The following is a 16,561-nucleotide window of genomic DNA, read 5'->3' as shown; positions in this document are numbered from 1 at the left end:
TAGTATCATGTCACCTGCAAACAGTGACAGCTTTACTTCTTCTTTTCCAATTTGGATTCCTTTTATTTCTTTTTCTTCTCTGATTGCCATGGCTAGGACTTCCAAAACTATGTTGAATAATAGTGGTGAGAGTGGACATCCTTGTCGTGTTCCTGATCTTACAGGAAATGCTTTCAGTTTTTCACCATTGAGAATGATGTTTGCTGTGGGTTTGTCATATATGGCCTTTATTATGTCGAGGTAAGTTCCCTTTGTGCCCACTTTCTGGAGAGTTTTTATCATAAGTGGGTGTTGAATTTTGTCAGAAGCTTTTTCTGCATCTATTGAGATGATCATATGCTTTTTATTCTTCAGTTTGTTAGTATGATGTATCACATTGATTGATTTGTGTATATTGAAGAATCCTTTTACCCCTGGGATAAATCCCACTTGATCATGGTGTATGATCCTTTTAATGTGTTGTTGGATTCTGTTTGCTAGTATTTTGTTGAGGATTTTTGCATCTGTATTCATCAGTGATATTGGTCTGTAATTTTCTGTTTTTGTAGTATCTTTGTCTGGTTTTGGTATCAGGGTGATGGTGGCCTCATAGAATGAGTTTGGGAGTGTTCCTTCCTCTGCAATTTTTTGGAAGAGTTTGAGAAGGATGGGTGTTAGGTCTTCTCTAAATGTTTGATAGAATTCACCTGTGAAGCCACTAGTCCTGGACTTTTGTTTGTTGGAAGATTTTTAATCACAGTTTCAATTTCATTACTTGTGATTGGTCTGTTCATATTTTCTCTTTCTTCCTGGTTCAGTTTTGAGAGGTTATACCTTTCTAAGAATTTGTCCATTTCTTCTAGGTTGTCCCTTTTATTGGCATAGAGTTGATTGTAGCAGTCTCTTAGGATGCTTTGTATTTCTGCGGTGTCTTTGTAACTTCTTTTTCATGTCTAATTTTATTGACTTGAGTCCTCTCCCTCTTTTTCTTGATGAGTCTGGCTAATGGTTTATTAATTTTGTTTATTTTCTCAAAGAACCAGCTTTTAGTTTTATTGATCCTTGCTATTGTTTTCTTTGTTTCTATTTCATTTATTTCTGCTCTGATCTTTTTTTTGCGGTATGCGGGCCTCTCCCGTTGTGGAGCACAGGCTCCAGACGTGCAGGCTCAGTGGCCAAGGCTCACGGGCCCAGCCGCTCCGCGGCATGTGGGATCTTCGTGGACCGGGGCACGAACCCGTGTCCCCTTCATCGGCAGGCGGACTCTCAACCACTGCGCCACCTGTGAAGCCCCCAACATCATTTTTAATTACCGATATGAATATGTTCAGCATTTCATTGGGAAGTCTACTACCTTTTTTTTTTTTTTGGCTGCATTGGGTCTTCATTGCTGTGCAGGGGCTTTCTCTAGTTGCGGCGAGCAGGGGCTACTGTTTGTTGCCGTTTCTTACGAGATTGTAGTTGCGGTGGCTTCTCTTGTTGCGGAGCACGGGCTCTAGGCATGCCGGCTCAGTAGTTGTGGCTCGTGGACCGTAGACCACAGGCTTAGTAGTTGCGGCGCACGGACTTCGTTGCTCCGCGTCATGTGGGATCATCCCGGAGCAGGGCTCGAACCGGTGTCCCCTGCATTGGCAGGTGGACTCTTAACCACTGCGCCCCCAGGGAAGTCCTAACTTTTTTTTTATAACTAGGATTAATTATTACTATACCATTATATCTGAAATGCATAGTCAGCTTTTTCAAGGCATTTGTGAGTTTGTGTTACTCTTTAAAACATTTTTGTGAACAAAAAATTAATGCAGGTGGAAATCGGTATTTTCTTTAAATTAATTTGTTTATTTATTTTTGTCTGCATTGTGTCTTCGTTGCTGCGCACGGGCTTTCTCTAGTTGCAGCGAGCGGGGGCTACTCTTCATTGTGGTGTGTCGGCTTCTCATCGCGGTGGCTTCTCTTGTTGCGGAGCACGGGCTCTAGGCGCACGGGCTTCAGTAGTTGTGGCTCACAGTCTCTAGAGTGCAGGCTCAGTGGTTGTGGTGCACAGGCTTAGTTGCTCTGAGGCATGTGGGATATTCCTAGACCAGGGATCGAACCCGTGTCCGCTGCATTGGCAGGCAGATTCTTAACCACTGCACCACCAGGGAAGCCCTGGAAATCAGTGTATTTTAAACCTAGCATGGGGATATGCTAAAAAAGAAATTTTTACACAAGGGGCGTTCTTCCGCATCTGCATTGTGGCTCCAGCTGAGCCAGCCACCAGAAATGGGGCCACCCATTTCTAAGTGGGTCTTAGAAAAAGAAAGGCTACACAATCCCTCATATGTACCCAGGGCCACCTTGCAGATTGCTTTCTCCCCAAGAAGCATGAAAGGACTGAAGCATACCATAGTTGCAAATCACTTTTAATGCGAGTGATAACGTTAAAAAATTACTCCAGATAAATACTAGAATTGTATTATTGTTTAGGGCACTAAAGTGCTAATTATTGCTATAGACAAGCCACCTAGGTCAGAGGAGTTTGGAATGACGTTTGATAGCTAGTTTGGCTCTTATTCCCATTAATTAATATAAGAAATAGGACTCTCCATCAAATAGATTGAGGTCATTTAATAGTAAGGTTTTGGGGCTTCCCTGGTGGCGCTGTGGTTGGGAGTCCGCCTGCCGATGCAGGGGACACGGGTTCGTGCCCCGGTCCGGGAAGATCCCACATACCGCGGAGCGGCTGGGCCCGTGAGCCATAGCCGCTGAGCCTGCGCGTCCAGAGCCTGTGCTCCGCGGCGGGAGAGGCCACAGCAGTGAGAGGCCCGCGTACCGCAAAATAAATAAATAAATAAATAAATAAAAAGTAAGGTTTCTTTGTTGTTGTTCTTTTTTTAAAAGACAGCATTGGCTTAGAACTAGAAAGAGTATGGCCTTTGGGTGAGATTAGATGCTTTTATAATTTGATAACTACAGAGGGGACACTCAGTGACCACATGGGGCTAAAAAACTCTTCTGAGACCATAGATGTCGCATATTGAATGCTCGCCTCTCCCCTTTTATCCTTTGTAAGAAATTTAACTCGTGGTTGTTTTCTCCTATGCTTCCCGTCACTAACTTGAAGGCCTCATAAGTGCATGGTAACAGGGTGGAACTGGGAGTCGATAGACTATTCCAGAAACACATAGTATAAGCAGAAGAAACAGTGGACATCAAGTCATTTTATTGTTCCTCGAAGGATGTGAACCCTGCTTTTCTGAGTATCAGAACCCCTGGGGCCTCACAGGCCCTTAGACTGAAGACCAAGAAGCCTCAGTCTCCAGGGAACTGATATCCAGTTACTAGTTCCCAGCAGTCCCCTACAGCCTTGCAGGGAATCAGTACACTTCTGCCAAAGCCAAAGTAGTGGGCCTAGCCTCGATGTCGTACCCTGTGTTTCCCAGTCCCTGAGCTGGTGCTGGTTGTTTTAACAAGCCACTAGGAACACTCTGGATGCTCCTCAAAACAGAGCGGTGTAGTCCTAAAGGGACCGTCTAGGGCAAAGAGTGAAAAACCAGATCTCTCCCCTCTGCGGGGTCCCCCCTCCACGCCTACCTGCACTCTCCATCTCTCCCCTTGCCAGTGAGTGCCTTCCACAAGAGAATGATGTCTTGTCCATCTTTGTATCCCTGTACAGCTCTCACAGGACCTGCCACAAAATTGGCCCTCAGTAAATAGCCCTGAAATGAATAAGTATGTTTCTCATTCCATCTTCACCTCTATCACTTAGAGGGCAGGAATTCCGTATACTAACTTAGCATTACTTTCTGTTATCCATCTTTCTTGTGTATCAGAATTTCATCTTCACATTTCTTTCATGTATCACTGTCATTTCACACGTCTTTCCATGGACATCAAAAGCCTGGTGAGACGCCCTGTTCTGCCAGGGGTGCGCTGATAAACGCACAGGTGGCCTTCTGATGCTGCTGATTATAGCGGATCTTACTAAGTTTTTTTTTGGGGGGGGGCGGTTCTTGTTTGTGTGTTCTTTGCTAAATAAAAACCAGCTGAAATACCAATAAAAAGATCACATTAAGACTGTGTATACTACACATGAGAGTAGGAATTATTTTTACTTTATATGATTCTGCACCATTGGTCTTGGGAATAAAGTACTAGCTAGTGATAATAGTGAGAGGCTTTCCTTTCTCTGTATGCCCTCTGCTTATGCCTTAAAGTCATAGAGAGGTTTCTCTGTGCTTGAGGAGGGTTGCCTGGGTGCCCATATGAGTGTGCGGTAATATGAATGTATATATGTATGTGTGAGAAAGGGGAGGGTTTGTTTGTTTTTGATTTTGGGAGTTTTCTTTGGCTGCGTTGGGTCTTCGTTGCTGTGTGTGGGCTTTCTCTAGTTGCGGCGCGCAGGCTTCTCATTGCGGTGGCTTCTCTTGTTGCAGAGCACAGGCTCTAGGCGCACGGGCTTCAGTAGTTGTGGCATGTGGGCTCAGTAGTTGTGTCGGCCCCCGGGCTTAGTTGCTCCGCGGCATGTGGGATCTTCCCAGACCAGGGATCGAACCCGTGTCCCCTACATTGGCAGGCAGATTCTTAACCACTGCGCCCCCAGGGAAGTCCCGAGAGGAGAGTACTGTATGTAGAGAAAGAGGCCGGCGGCGAGTCAGGGAGCAGCAGAGGCGGGCGAGGCTGGCAGGTCTGTCCGTGCCTTGTGTGTGGAAGAAAACGTTCACAATTTCATCCTGCAGAGATGCTTGTAGTCCCCAAATACACAATTCCCGCCACCGTTTCGGTCAGAGCCATATTAAACATTTAGTCAATTGGATCTAAGTTGTCAGTGTGGACGGCTTGCTGTTTGATGCAGTATAAATTATTAGTGAAGTCTGTGTCCTTCTGGCTTTACTTTCTGGCATGGTAGATGTGGTTTTCACAAACAAAATATAAATCGGTGCAGTTCATACAGGCCAGTGAAGAGAGTAAAGAGAATTGATACTCACTCGAATCATCATTGACTCCTCCCCCCACATATACTACTTTATTTATTTGGGGGTTTTTTATATGGTAAAATATACAAAGCATATCGTCTTAATCATTCATAAGTGTGCAATTCATGGCGTTAAATATATACCACGAATGGCATATAGGCCAAGGCTTGGGATGGTTACACCATCCCCACTAACTACACCCCAAACCTTTTCATCATCCTCAACACTCCCTCAATAATAAGTCCTCACCTCCCCTCAGCCCCTGGTAGTCACCATTCTACTCTCTGTCTCTATAAATTTGCCTATTCTAAGACCCCCATACAAGTGGAATCATACCGTACCTGGTTTATTTCATCATGCATAATGTTTTCAACGTCCGCCTATGTTGTATCATAATATATCAAACGTTCACTCATTTTATGGCTATATAACATTCCATTGTATGTCTATACCACATTTTGTTTATCTATTCTTTGGTCAGCGGACACTTTGCTGTTTCCACCTCTTGGCTGTTGTGAATAATGCTGCTGTGATCATGGGTATGCAATAGCCGCTTCCAGTTCTGTTGGATATATACCTGGAAGTGGTGGGTCAGATGTTCGTTCAATGTTTAACCTTCAGAGAGACTTAACTGGCTTCTTCTTGTGCCTCAGGTTTCAGTGTAAAAAGGACACTCCTTCAGAAATGCTTTTCCTTACTGCCTGTTCAAAACGGCACCCCACCCCAGACCCCTTCCCGACACACGCCGTCGTATCCCCTCCTTGGTTTCCTAGCTGGGTGATCCCTAGTTTATTTGACCCCTTTCTGTGATCCTCCCACGGGATCATCAGCTCGGGGAAGCCAAACCTTAGCTCTTGCTCTCTGCTGCCTCTGCAACGCCCAGAATAATGCCAGACACACACTGGGCAGCCAGTCCCTGCTCGTTGATGCTCTGTTCTCTTCTCTTCCAGTCATGGATACAAATGACCGATTTCTACGAAAAATAACCATCGGGCGGGGAAACACAGAGAAGGGCTTTTCTCGGCAGGTAGGTGGTGTTTTCTCCAGGGAGGACTCTGCTCTTCCACTTAAAGCGGCCCAGAAGCTGGTTCTCCACATTTCTCTTCTTGTTCTTCCACCCACAGTAACCAGTGGGCCCCTGATGAGTCAAGGCATTTCTTCCAGTCCCTCAGCAGGACTGGGAAATCATCAGGAGACAGAACGTCTCCAATATTATTTTGCCATCCTTTTTCTGTGTGATTTTAGTTGTGTTTCTGGTAAGAGCCATTCAGGGTGTCCCTTGAATAAACATTCTAACGTATTTTATACGTTAGATATAAAATAGTACGAACCCAAAACTGAATCACACAACATTGTAAATCAACTATACTTCAACTTAAAAAAATTAAATTTTAAAAAGTGAATATGAGGATTGAATCGAGAAGACAAGCTAAGCCCCTATTCCATCCCTCCTCCAAATCCTGAAACTTGCACACACAGACAGATTTCAAATAGTCAGTATCCTTGCTAGAAAACCGGAGTCATGGCCATACTCTTTGGGGAAGCTTCTGAAAGATAGGAAGATGGAATTGGATGGGTGGAGAAAAGCACAAACCAAGATGTGGTGGAAGTATTGGAGGGGGTTGCTAAATTCAAAGGCATTAGATACCCTACTTCTTAGATACGGGAGAGGGATGGGGACAGCTCCCAAAAAAACTGGTGCACAGGCACCTTCCTGGGACACCTGTGTTGAGACACAGCCAGTGGTACATTGGTCTCAGCCTTGGGGCCCAGCCGTGGGGGGCGGCTCACATCAAAGTCACAGATTCACTTGTGTACCGTGCTTCCTGGCTGGCAGTGAAAAGCATCTGCTGCAAGGAAAAGCAGTATATTGTGACACTTAGGAGAGGGCAGCCATCTGTCATTTGCACAGTGGGCAACCTCAGGACTAATCCTGTGAGAGACTGCAGGACGGGAAGCCAAGGAGCAGCATGTCCTATGTCCTACTCTCTTGAATGTCTAGAGACAGGGTGAGGTTGTCAGAAATCAGGTCCCCAGACAAGGAAAAGGGAGCATCAAAGCCAGGAATCGTCTGTATTAAAGGAAAGCACATATCATGAACATGGACGCCAGACGCAGTAAAGAGAAGCTTAGGTGCCCTAGACAAGATTGCAGATCAGATGGTGGCAGGGTGGGGGGGGGGACTTTGAGGAGATTACCATCAGTATTCTCAGAGGCTTAAGGGAACTGTCCTACAAGGATTGAGAATTAGCTGTTGTGGAAAAAAAATGGGTTAAAATCTTGGAAATAAAACTGTAGTGTCAAAGTAAAAATCCAGTTAGTAGATTGAATAAGAATAGGGTTAACTGAATGAGAGAGGAAAGTTCAATCTAAGAAACTCTCTCAGAACATACTATCAAAAGGAAAACCATAGAAAATATAAAGGAAAAATCAAGAGACATACGAGACACACCGAGAAGTTCTAATACTCATCTCAAGTTACCGGTGAAAGTAACAGAGAATGTAGGGAAGAATGTATTTGAGGAAATAATAAAAAGGGAATTTATTGACTTTAAGGAAAATTTAGAATTTTCATATTAAAAGACTTAACAAGTGCTGAGCGGCATACATGAAGTAGACTTACACCCAGACACATAATGTTGAAATTTCACAACGCTAAGGGTAAAAAAAAGAATTCCAAAGAGCTGCCAGAGAGGAAAAAAGTCTTGATGAGTCACAAAGGAGTGAGATTCAGATTGTCATCAGACTTCTCATTGACAGCACTGAATGCAAGGTGACACTGGGAAAACCGATTTGGAGTTCTGAAGGAACAGGATTTTCAATCTAGAATCCTTGAGTAGAAAGAAAAAAAAATTTGGAACAGAAAATACAAAATAAGCTGGCATAAGTCAAACACAGTAGTTTGGCCTAGTAGAATTGGCACTGACATAAAAAGCAGAAACTCTAACGAATAGATAATTTTGACATAAATAAAAATTAAAATCTTCCATATGGAAAAATGATTTACCAAATCAGTAAAAGACCAGTAAGAGTCTGGGAGAGGTTATTCGCAGTATAAATATAACAACGGGTTAAAGTGCCAAGCATAAAAAGAATTTCCATAAATTAATACTCAAATACTGCTCTCAGTAAGGCCTTCACTGGTCACCTTCTTTAAAACTGCACCTGCCTGTCCCCAAACTCCCTCTTTCTTCCCCTGCTATCCTTACTTATTTGTTTATTTTCTGCCTTCCCCCACTAAGATGTGAGTTTCATAAGGGCAGGGGTTTTGGTATGTTTTGTTCACTGCTATATTCTCAGTGCATAGGACTTTGTTACATAGGAGTAGTAGGTGTTCAATAAATCTATACTAAAGAAATGAATAGGATAAGTAGAAGATAATAAGACTTATCTATGAGCTCATTAAAACATAAATAAATTAATATTAACCGTTAGTGAGGATGCAAAGAAATAGAGACTTTTATACAGTATTAGTGAGAATATAAATTGTAAAGCCTTTTGGATGATAGTTTGTCAGTATTTAAAATTTGAAATGTCAGAACAGTTCTAACTTCAGGACTAGAGATTTTTCTTAAAAAGGGGGGAATATTTACTCAGGTACAAAAAAAAAAATCTATATATAGGATACTAATTGCAGCATTTTTTGTAATGGTGAACATTGGAAGCAATCCAGTGTTCATCGTTAGGGGTGATTACATATATTTGGTGTATCCTTTTGCACAACAGAAACAGGTAGCCGTTGAAAATGATAAAGTGTATATCGGGGGAGTGACTTAGAGCTCTCATACAGATTGTGAAATTGAAGGTTTGTCCATACAAACGTATGGACACCAAGTGGGGAAAGTGGTGGTGGTGGTGGGGGTGATGGGATGAACTGGGAGATTGGGATTGACATGTATACACTGATATGCATAAAATAGGTAACTAATAAGAACCTGCTGTGTAAAAAATAAAATAAAATTCAAAAAAATAATAAAATCAAATCTTGGAAAAGAAAAAGAACACACGTTAAAAGAATTTGGACTAAAATGAATATAGCGTAATCCAGTTTATGTTAAGAAAAAGCCAGCATACGTGTTTATATGTGTAAAAACACATAACATGGATGCTGGAAAGCTGTTCACCTTCTGAAATCACTGACTTCTGATTTCAGAAGAGGAATAGTAAGGAAGTTCCTTCACATTTTCTCTGCATATTTTTGTACTCTATCTTGGCACTAGAGAGATGCAGGATTAACAATTGCTGTGATCTGAATGCCTATTTTGTGCCTTTTATTGGTAGGCCCATTACATACGTGAGCACATTTAGTTTGTAAATCTGGTTTGCAAATGAGAAAAGTTGCCATATTGTGTTAAGTGACTTGTCCAAGGTTATGTTCTATGTTGCTTTATGCATACATATTATTAAGTAAGAAGGGATTATATCTAAGAGGTTTAACTGCTTTTTTTAATCTTAAAACTATTGAGAACATCTTTTTATGGCAGTAAATGTAGATCTATATCATCTTTTTTGGCTTGTGGGACCACACGGCTTGTGAGATCTTAGGAATCGAACCCGGGCCCTTGGCAGTGAAAGTGCGGAGTCCAAATCACTGTACCGCCAGGGAATTCCCTATATCATCATTTCTTTAATGCCTATATAATACCACATCTTGTAGATGTACCATAATAGATACAACCATTTCGCTGTTAATGGACACTTAGGGTGTTTGCAGTGTTGGGCTATCATAAATAAGCTGTAACATACACATGATAAACAGATCCATACTTGCAGAGTCAAAGGGGATTCGCATCCTTGTCAACATGGCTTTTTGTCTTTTGTCTAAATCTGTGATAAACAATAAGAATAATCTCATCTACACCTTTATGTGATTTAGAAATATTTTATTTGCAAAACAAAAGCGAGCAGCCCTCTGTTAGCTGTACCATTCAGGCATAAAATGAGTAACTATATTTATATTGATCCTTGTTTCATTTTGATGTTGCTAGAGATGCAAAATTTTGAAATTGTAACGATTACAAATGAAGAACTTATGGGTGTTATACATTCCACTTATCACTTACACAGTTTATTTATTTATTTATTTTTTTTTTTCGGTACGCGGGCCTCTCACTGTTGTGGCCTCTCCCATTGCGGAGCACAGGCTCCGGACGCGCAGGCTCAGCGGCCATGGCTTACAGGCCCAGCCGCTCCGCGGCGTGTGGGATCTTCCCGGACTGGGGCACGAACCCGTGTCCCCTGCATCGGCAGGTGGATTCTCAACCACTGCGCCACCAGGGAAGCCCACACAGTTAATATTTTAAGAATATTTCTAGCCTCCGGTTTTGTGCAGAAAGTCTCATCATTTTTAGTTACTTTTCATATGTACTGTTTTTGATGGAACGGTGGTGTAGAAAACCCTAAATTTCATACAATGAAAGACCACTGAGATTTGGAATGGGTTATATTGAGAATGTAATAGTTGAGTATAGGTGCATTTGCCTTTCAGGTAATGTGTTTTCAGTAAATCAGTGACTGCTGAAATCTCAACCAGGAAGTAGCCAGAAAGCTCCTTCTTTCCTTCACTTCCTTTCTTGTGGGTGCCGGAAATGGACAATAAAATATCTCCTGAGGTGATCCCTCCAGGGCACAGCCATTTTCTATGTAAGACTGAACTTGCCTGGCTCATATGCCCCTTGGGAAGGAGTGTAATGAAGCGGTTTTGTCTGGTGGCTGAATTCGGTGGGGGAGGATATGCGGGGTCCTTGTGTCTCTTTTGGTTCCTGTTGGATTGTGTCCAGCTTGGAATCAGAGCCAGGAGCGGGAATAGGAAGGCCAGGGACATTTCTCAGGAAGTAGCCGCTCTCCAGCATTCATGGCTGGACAATTCATGATCTGATGTGGCCAAGCCTCCGTGGACAGCTCAGAACTGATTCCATGCCACCTTGTGACTGGGGGGATGACAGAAGTCGAGGGTCTTCTCACCGCTGTGCTGAGCTCTAAGTCTGGGAGACTGGCCTCAGAACCCTCTTTTTTCATGATCTGCTGCTTACCTCTTTGCTGGGCAGACACATGCATCCCCCTTGACACACGTAAATAACAGCAGGGGTAGGCAGCAGACTCTTCCTTTATTTTGCTGATACACATTGAATGCCTCCCGCATTTCACACGCAGGCCTCCAAGCTGGGGACTCAGGAGCAATCCCTCCCCAAATGGTCCCTGCCTTCATGGCACTTACAGTCCACTGGTGGAGCCGTGCGTCCATCACATCATCACATTAATAATTCCGAGGCTGAAATATGCTACAGAAGCAAATCTCATAGCCCCGTGAGCTCCCGTAATGGGGGGCCCAGCCAGGCCCTGCTCAGACAGCAAATGGAGGAAGGGGTGGCCTCCCTGGGAAGCACCGATCCCAGGACCGGGCATGTGCTGGAAACTTGTGCCTCTGAGAACGGCCCATCGAGGGTTAAACCCTGGGCCTGCAGGAATTGCTGCAATACAGATCCCCATGCAAATGGCCATCCAGGTGGAGCTGCAGCTGACCAGTACCTTGGCTTTGCCTTTTCAGGCACAGTTTGACATCGCCGTGGCCAGTGAGGTCATGGCAGTGCTGGCTCTGACTGACAGCCTCACGGACATGAAGGAGCGACTGGGCAGAATGGTGGTGGCCAGTGACAGAAACGGGCAGCCCGTGACGACAAGTGATTTGGTACGTCCATCTCAGAAGCTCCAGAGAGCTCGCTGCCCCTGTTCTTTTGTGATCAGGAGGTTTTCTTCCTCTTACATCACTGGGTAATAATGGGAATTCAGAGAATTTCTGCACACGTTTTCCTGCTCACCATCCCGTTTGTCTTACAACTTCATCATGTTCTCACAGGCATTTATAACATGCTTGTGCCTGACTGCAACCAAAGCATATGAAACCTATTTCGTGAGCTTTTCACGATCCTTTCCAATCCTGATCTCTGCTCTGCCTGGGGTGCGGTCATCCTCCTGCAGCCTGTGGCTTTTTTAAAAAAGTGTGATCTATGCTGGCTTTAAATTGAGGGCAAATCACCTTTCCAAGGAATAAGAAGTGACTCCACCTTCATGGGAGGGAAGGTTAAGTTAAAAATGGCACATTTTTGGCTCCAGCCTGCTCCCTGGGCACCCTGGTTGTTTAAATTCGTGCCTTCGACTTGGGTTTCACATTATAAAAACAGAGCTCCGCCTTAATCATTCTTACTCATGTAGCTTTCTGTTGCGTGGAATGATGCTTCTTACAAAGCTTTCATGGCACACCACCACCTTCCTTAGTGCTTTTTGTAATTTGGAGTGCTAATCTTCTTTCCTTTTTTTTTTTTTCGCCGTACGCGGGCCTCTCACTGTTGTGGCCTCTCGCGTTGCGGAGCACAGGCTCTGGACGCGCAGGCTCAGTGGCCATGGCTCACGGGCCCAGCCGCTCCGCGGCATGTGGGATCTTTCCGGACCGGGGCACGAACCCGTGTCCCCTGCATCGGCAGGCGGACTCTCAACCACTGCGCCACCCGGGAAGCCCTCTTTTTTCCTTTTTTTAATAACCAACTTTACTGTTAATCCCCATCAATGGTGTAGCTATTTCATTTGCTTGTACGTGTTTATAAGCACATAGTACTTAGTACAACGTAGGCAGCCATTACTCTAAATTTAAGCTTACTTTCACGTACCATAATGGAATCTTAAATGCACACTGATGATTGAAAACCAGTTGTGAAAAGGAGACAGGCAAATTAATATTTTATTAATTCCAGGGCCTGGGGATATAATTTTAAACCTTTGCCAAAATGTCTTGGTTACCTTTTGGCTCTTTTGAAGAGATGAATCTGAGTGACTCGAGTCTTGTCAAGTAGATTAAATAGATACATTTATATCAGCAGCCCATGGAATGCTTAGTATAAGGCTTAAAGAGAAAACTCAAACCCAGGTTGCTGTAAAAGTACTGCTTTTTAAAAATGATCGACATCTCAACATGTGTCTCTAAACTTGCATATAATAGTTTCTGTATAAATATTTATCTGTATCCTCTTAACCTTAGGTATCAATAAGTATGTGCCAGGAGTAGTTTGAAACTTTATCCACAAATATTTCCCTAAAGTTACTCCTTTGGTTTGTGATAAAACTCTTGGATCTGGACCAAAATAACCCAAAGTTAATTCTTTTTAGTTTTCTTTTGTGTTTCTTGTTTGCAGAAGGTACCTGATTTCTTTATATATTTATAATAGGAAGGTTACAGTTCTTGCAAGGTTTATTTTCTGCAATAAAGTAGAAAGTAAATTTGATTTTTAAAGAAATCTTCAATGATTAAATATTATAAAAATACAAAAATAGAAACTGATCATATAAGAGAAACACTTAACATTGTTGGTGATGGAGGTAGAAGGAGAAAGTAATAAACGAATGCACCTTGGAGAGCTGAAGAGTCTCTAGATTCTACCACCTTATCTGTTAGGATCTGTTGCATGCCACATTTATTTTTTCAGGGCCGTGTTCACATGCATTTGCTCGTATTATGGCCTTCCCATAACTGACTAATCTGTTGAAAGATACTTGCCCAGTGTCTTTAGAAAAGGCGGAAGGGAGTTTTTTTTAAAAAAGCTTCCCTTTGTGGCCTGCTTTGGCACAAATAATTTCCCCAGTAGCTCTCCGACTTCATCCCTGCTGTGTCTCTTCCTCCACCTCTTCTTTTCCAGGAATGGGATAGGGAGCTTCGAGAGAGCCCAACTCAAGCATTATAGGATTGGAAGGAAGCAGCCACAATCTATGTACAAGTGGCATCAGCTCCATTCTAGGCAGACATAGCACGAGAGACAGAAAAGGAGGAGCCTTTCCAATGCAACAGTGTTCTGAGTGCCTTCGGTTATCTGTGGGATGAGAGGTCGAGAGAGGGTGGGAAACCAGAATGGGTGCCTTTAGACACGTCCCTTTCCCTTTCTTCGTTCCCTCTGTGTAACAAGCCTTGTTTTTGTTCTTCACCTGATTTCTCGGGGCAACAGTGTAATCTCTGGTAATGAAACATGATGTGCATAGTTGCAAATTGAAAGGTATGGCAAGCCTCTTATTTCCGTCAAAGGAGGTTTTTTTTTAAAATGCGATGACTACTACTTCCCCATCACATCTTGGAAGGGTTGGCATCCATTCAGGTGGAGGAGAGATGGACAGAGGCAAGAGCACTGTGTCACCTGTAGCTCAGAGGTGACGGCGGCCGGTGGGGATGCCCACGTAGGAGGTAGGCTGGTGAGAAAAGGCTGAGAGACCCTTGTGCGAACGATCTTTTGTCAATAATCTAAATAAGTGGGCTTTTTTCTCCCTTTCCTTCAGGGGGTGACAGGTGCTTTGACTGTTCTGATGAAAGACGCGATAAAACCAAATCTGATGCAGACCCTAGAAGTAAGTGATTCTCTTTTCATAGACATTGTCGACAGAGTCGCACTAACTAGGTTGCTTGTGCGTTCCCACACGTGAGCACTTCCAGCGAATATGAGCCCATGAGGAGCATCAGAATAACTGCTTGGTCATCCCCCCAAAAGCTCAAAGTTCTTTGATATGATCATATCTTGGCTAATTAAGTACTAATTGGCCAGAGGAGAAACTTAGAAACTCAGTGTCTGATATCTCAGTAACTTGTGTAGCCACGTTTATCACGTTTACATGATGTTTTCTATGTTGCTTTTTTTTTTTTGACTCAGCTTCTCATAATCCTTAAGTTTGGGGAGTTTAGGTTTGTTGTCTTTTTTCTCTCCAAGCAAAACGCAGAGTATTCAATAAACTCAAACGTACACACACACACACACACACACAGAGTAATGCTGAGAAATGTTTTCTAGGAAAGTGTGCAGTGCTCCACTTTTTTAAGAAGGTCGTTTTTTGTATATGGCTTGCTCAGTGGGGGCTGACACAGCCGATGCTTTTCCTTCCGGAGCGCTTGCTCTCTTGCTTTTGACGCCTTGCTTTCCTGGACCTTCTCGGTGGCCTCTCCTCCGTCTCTTTCGCTGCCTTCTTCTCACTTCTCCAGCTGCGCTTTCCTGCAGTATCAGTCATGTAATAACCCTTGAACTCTGGCTCTGAACCTCCTGACCTCAGCATTTCAGACTTGTAGGCGTGGTTACCACGAGCTGCTAGGGTGGGAAAAGGCATTTCAAAGTTATGCATAAAAAAAGCATCTTTGATTCCTATCCACCTCCTACCTCCTCCCAACTCGTTCCATCCCCCAAACCTGGTCAGTGGTTCAAGCCCAAAACCCACCTTCTTGTCATTTTCTACATGGCACAAGATATCATCTGAGAGCCCCTATTTCTTTTTTTGTTTACTGTATTTCTCCTCCCACCAGGATGAGAGCAGGACTTTTTCCATCTTATTCACCATCGTATCGCCAGCTCCTAGAAAGTTCCTCACACATATTAAGTGCTCAGTAAACACTTGCTGAAGAATTAAATGGATATTTATTGTTTTTACTCCATTGCTCCTAAAAATATATACATGTTAGATAAATAACTAAATGAATGAGAAAAAATGTATAAAGAGACATGACATTGCTTCATCATAACACTTCCCCCTCAAAAATGAACACATTATCATCATCATTAGGGATGATCAGCTTACTGTTTTAAATAATTACCTTTCTTAGATTAAAAATTACTCCCACCTTTAATACATATCCCACTCTAAAAGGCTAGTTTCTTGTTAGTTGAATGAATTACTGGGTTGGACTGCCCCTAAGCAGTTCTTACTGTGCTCACATTTGTGACGTCATTTTGATGTCACAGGCAATGGGCATTGTTTGAAAAATTGTTGAACACAGCATTCCGTTAAAATATCTGCATGTATGAACTCTGCTACCTGCGTCCTAAATATTCATTCCACATTAACCTGGCTAATCAGTGGCAGTAGGAACCTAAATCAACAAATGATCTAAAAATCACTGGTTAATGTACAGATTCTGCTTTAGTGCTCATGTTTGAACACACTTGACTATTAGTCCCAGAGGAGGTTATCAAGGGTTCCATTGCTGCAAGGTGCCCGGAGACCAGCAGTTCTCAACCCTGGCTGCACGTTAGAATCTCATGGAACGATTTAAAGATGCTGATGCCAAGCTCTCCCCCAGACAAAGTGAACTCTAGAATGTCTGGCGGGTAAGGCTTGGATACCCTGGGTGATTTTTGTATACATATAAGCTTGAGAACTTCCCTGTGGAAGAGAGAGAATAAGAGATCTTAACGTTTTACCACGGGTTAACCATATGCAGTGTTGAGGAAAACACCCACTTGCTGCAGTCTTTTGTCCAATATGGGAGCTCCTGGCCACGTGTGGTTATCTCAGTCTAAATTAGTTTAAATTAAATAAAGTTTAAAATTCAGTTCTGCAGTCACACTAGTTCTATTTCTACTTCTTTATTTATTTTCACCAGCCGCACTTTAAGCGCTGCGCAGCCCCCCGTGGATGGCGGCTGCTCCATCAGATAGCGCAGGTACAGAACGTTCAGGGCCCTGCAGAAAGTCCTTTGGGTAATGCTCTTTTAGATCTCTGGTCAGCAAATAGCAGCTGAAGTTTTAATCTTATGAAATGTTCAAAAAGTCCATTACGGAGAATATTCACAGCTTTGTCATCACAGAAACCAAGATATTTCCTGTTATTAC

The 16,561-nt window shown here is 43.1% G+C and overlaps 1 protein-coding gene across 6 annotated transcripts in view; it reads left to right on the top strand.

The window, feature by feature from the left end:
• MTHFD1L (methylenetetrahydrofolate dehydrogenase (NADP+ dependent) 1 like) overlaps positions 1-16,561 on the top strand; it is a 211,983-nt gene that overhangs the window by 63,670 nt on the left and 131,752 nt on the right. For 5 of the 6 annotated variants that reach the window (XR_004352578.1, XM_032651638.1, XM_032651640.1 and 2 more), the window contains 3 exons: positions 5,882-5,958; positions 11,479-11,619; positions 14,247-14,315. Coding sequence is in view for 5 of the 6 variants with exons in the window: in XM_032651638.1 (XP_032507529.1) it covers positions 5,882-5,958; positions 11,479-11,619; positions 14,247-14,315 (287 nt within the window). In the remaining variant the exon portion in view is untranslated. The remainder of the gene's footprint in view (positions 1-5,881; positions 5,959-11,478; positions 11,620-14,246; positions 14,316-16,561) is intronic. The other variant, XM_032651641.1, reaches the window with a different exon arrangement.

The sequence above is a fragment of the Phocoena sinus genome, chromosome 12 (assembly GCF_008692025.1).
Source record: "Phocoena sinus isolate mPhoSin1 chromosome 12, mPhoSin1.pri, whole genome shotgun sequence".
Lineage (NCBI taxonomy): Eukaryota > Metazoa > Chordata > Mammalia > Artiodactyla > Phocoenidae > Phocoena > Phocoena sinus.
Note: the sequence above shows the minus strand (reverse complement) of the source record. Positions and strands in the feature narration are given on the sequence as shown.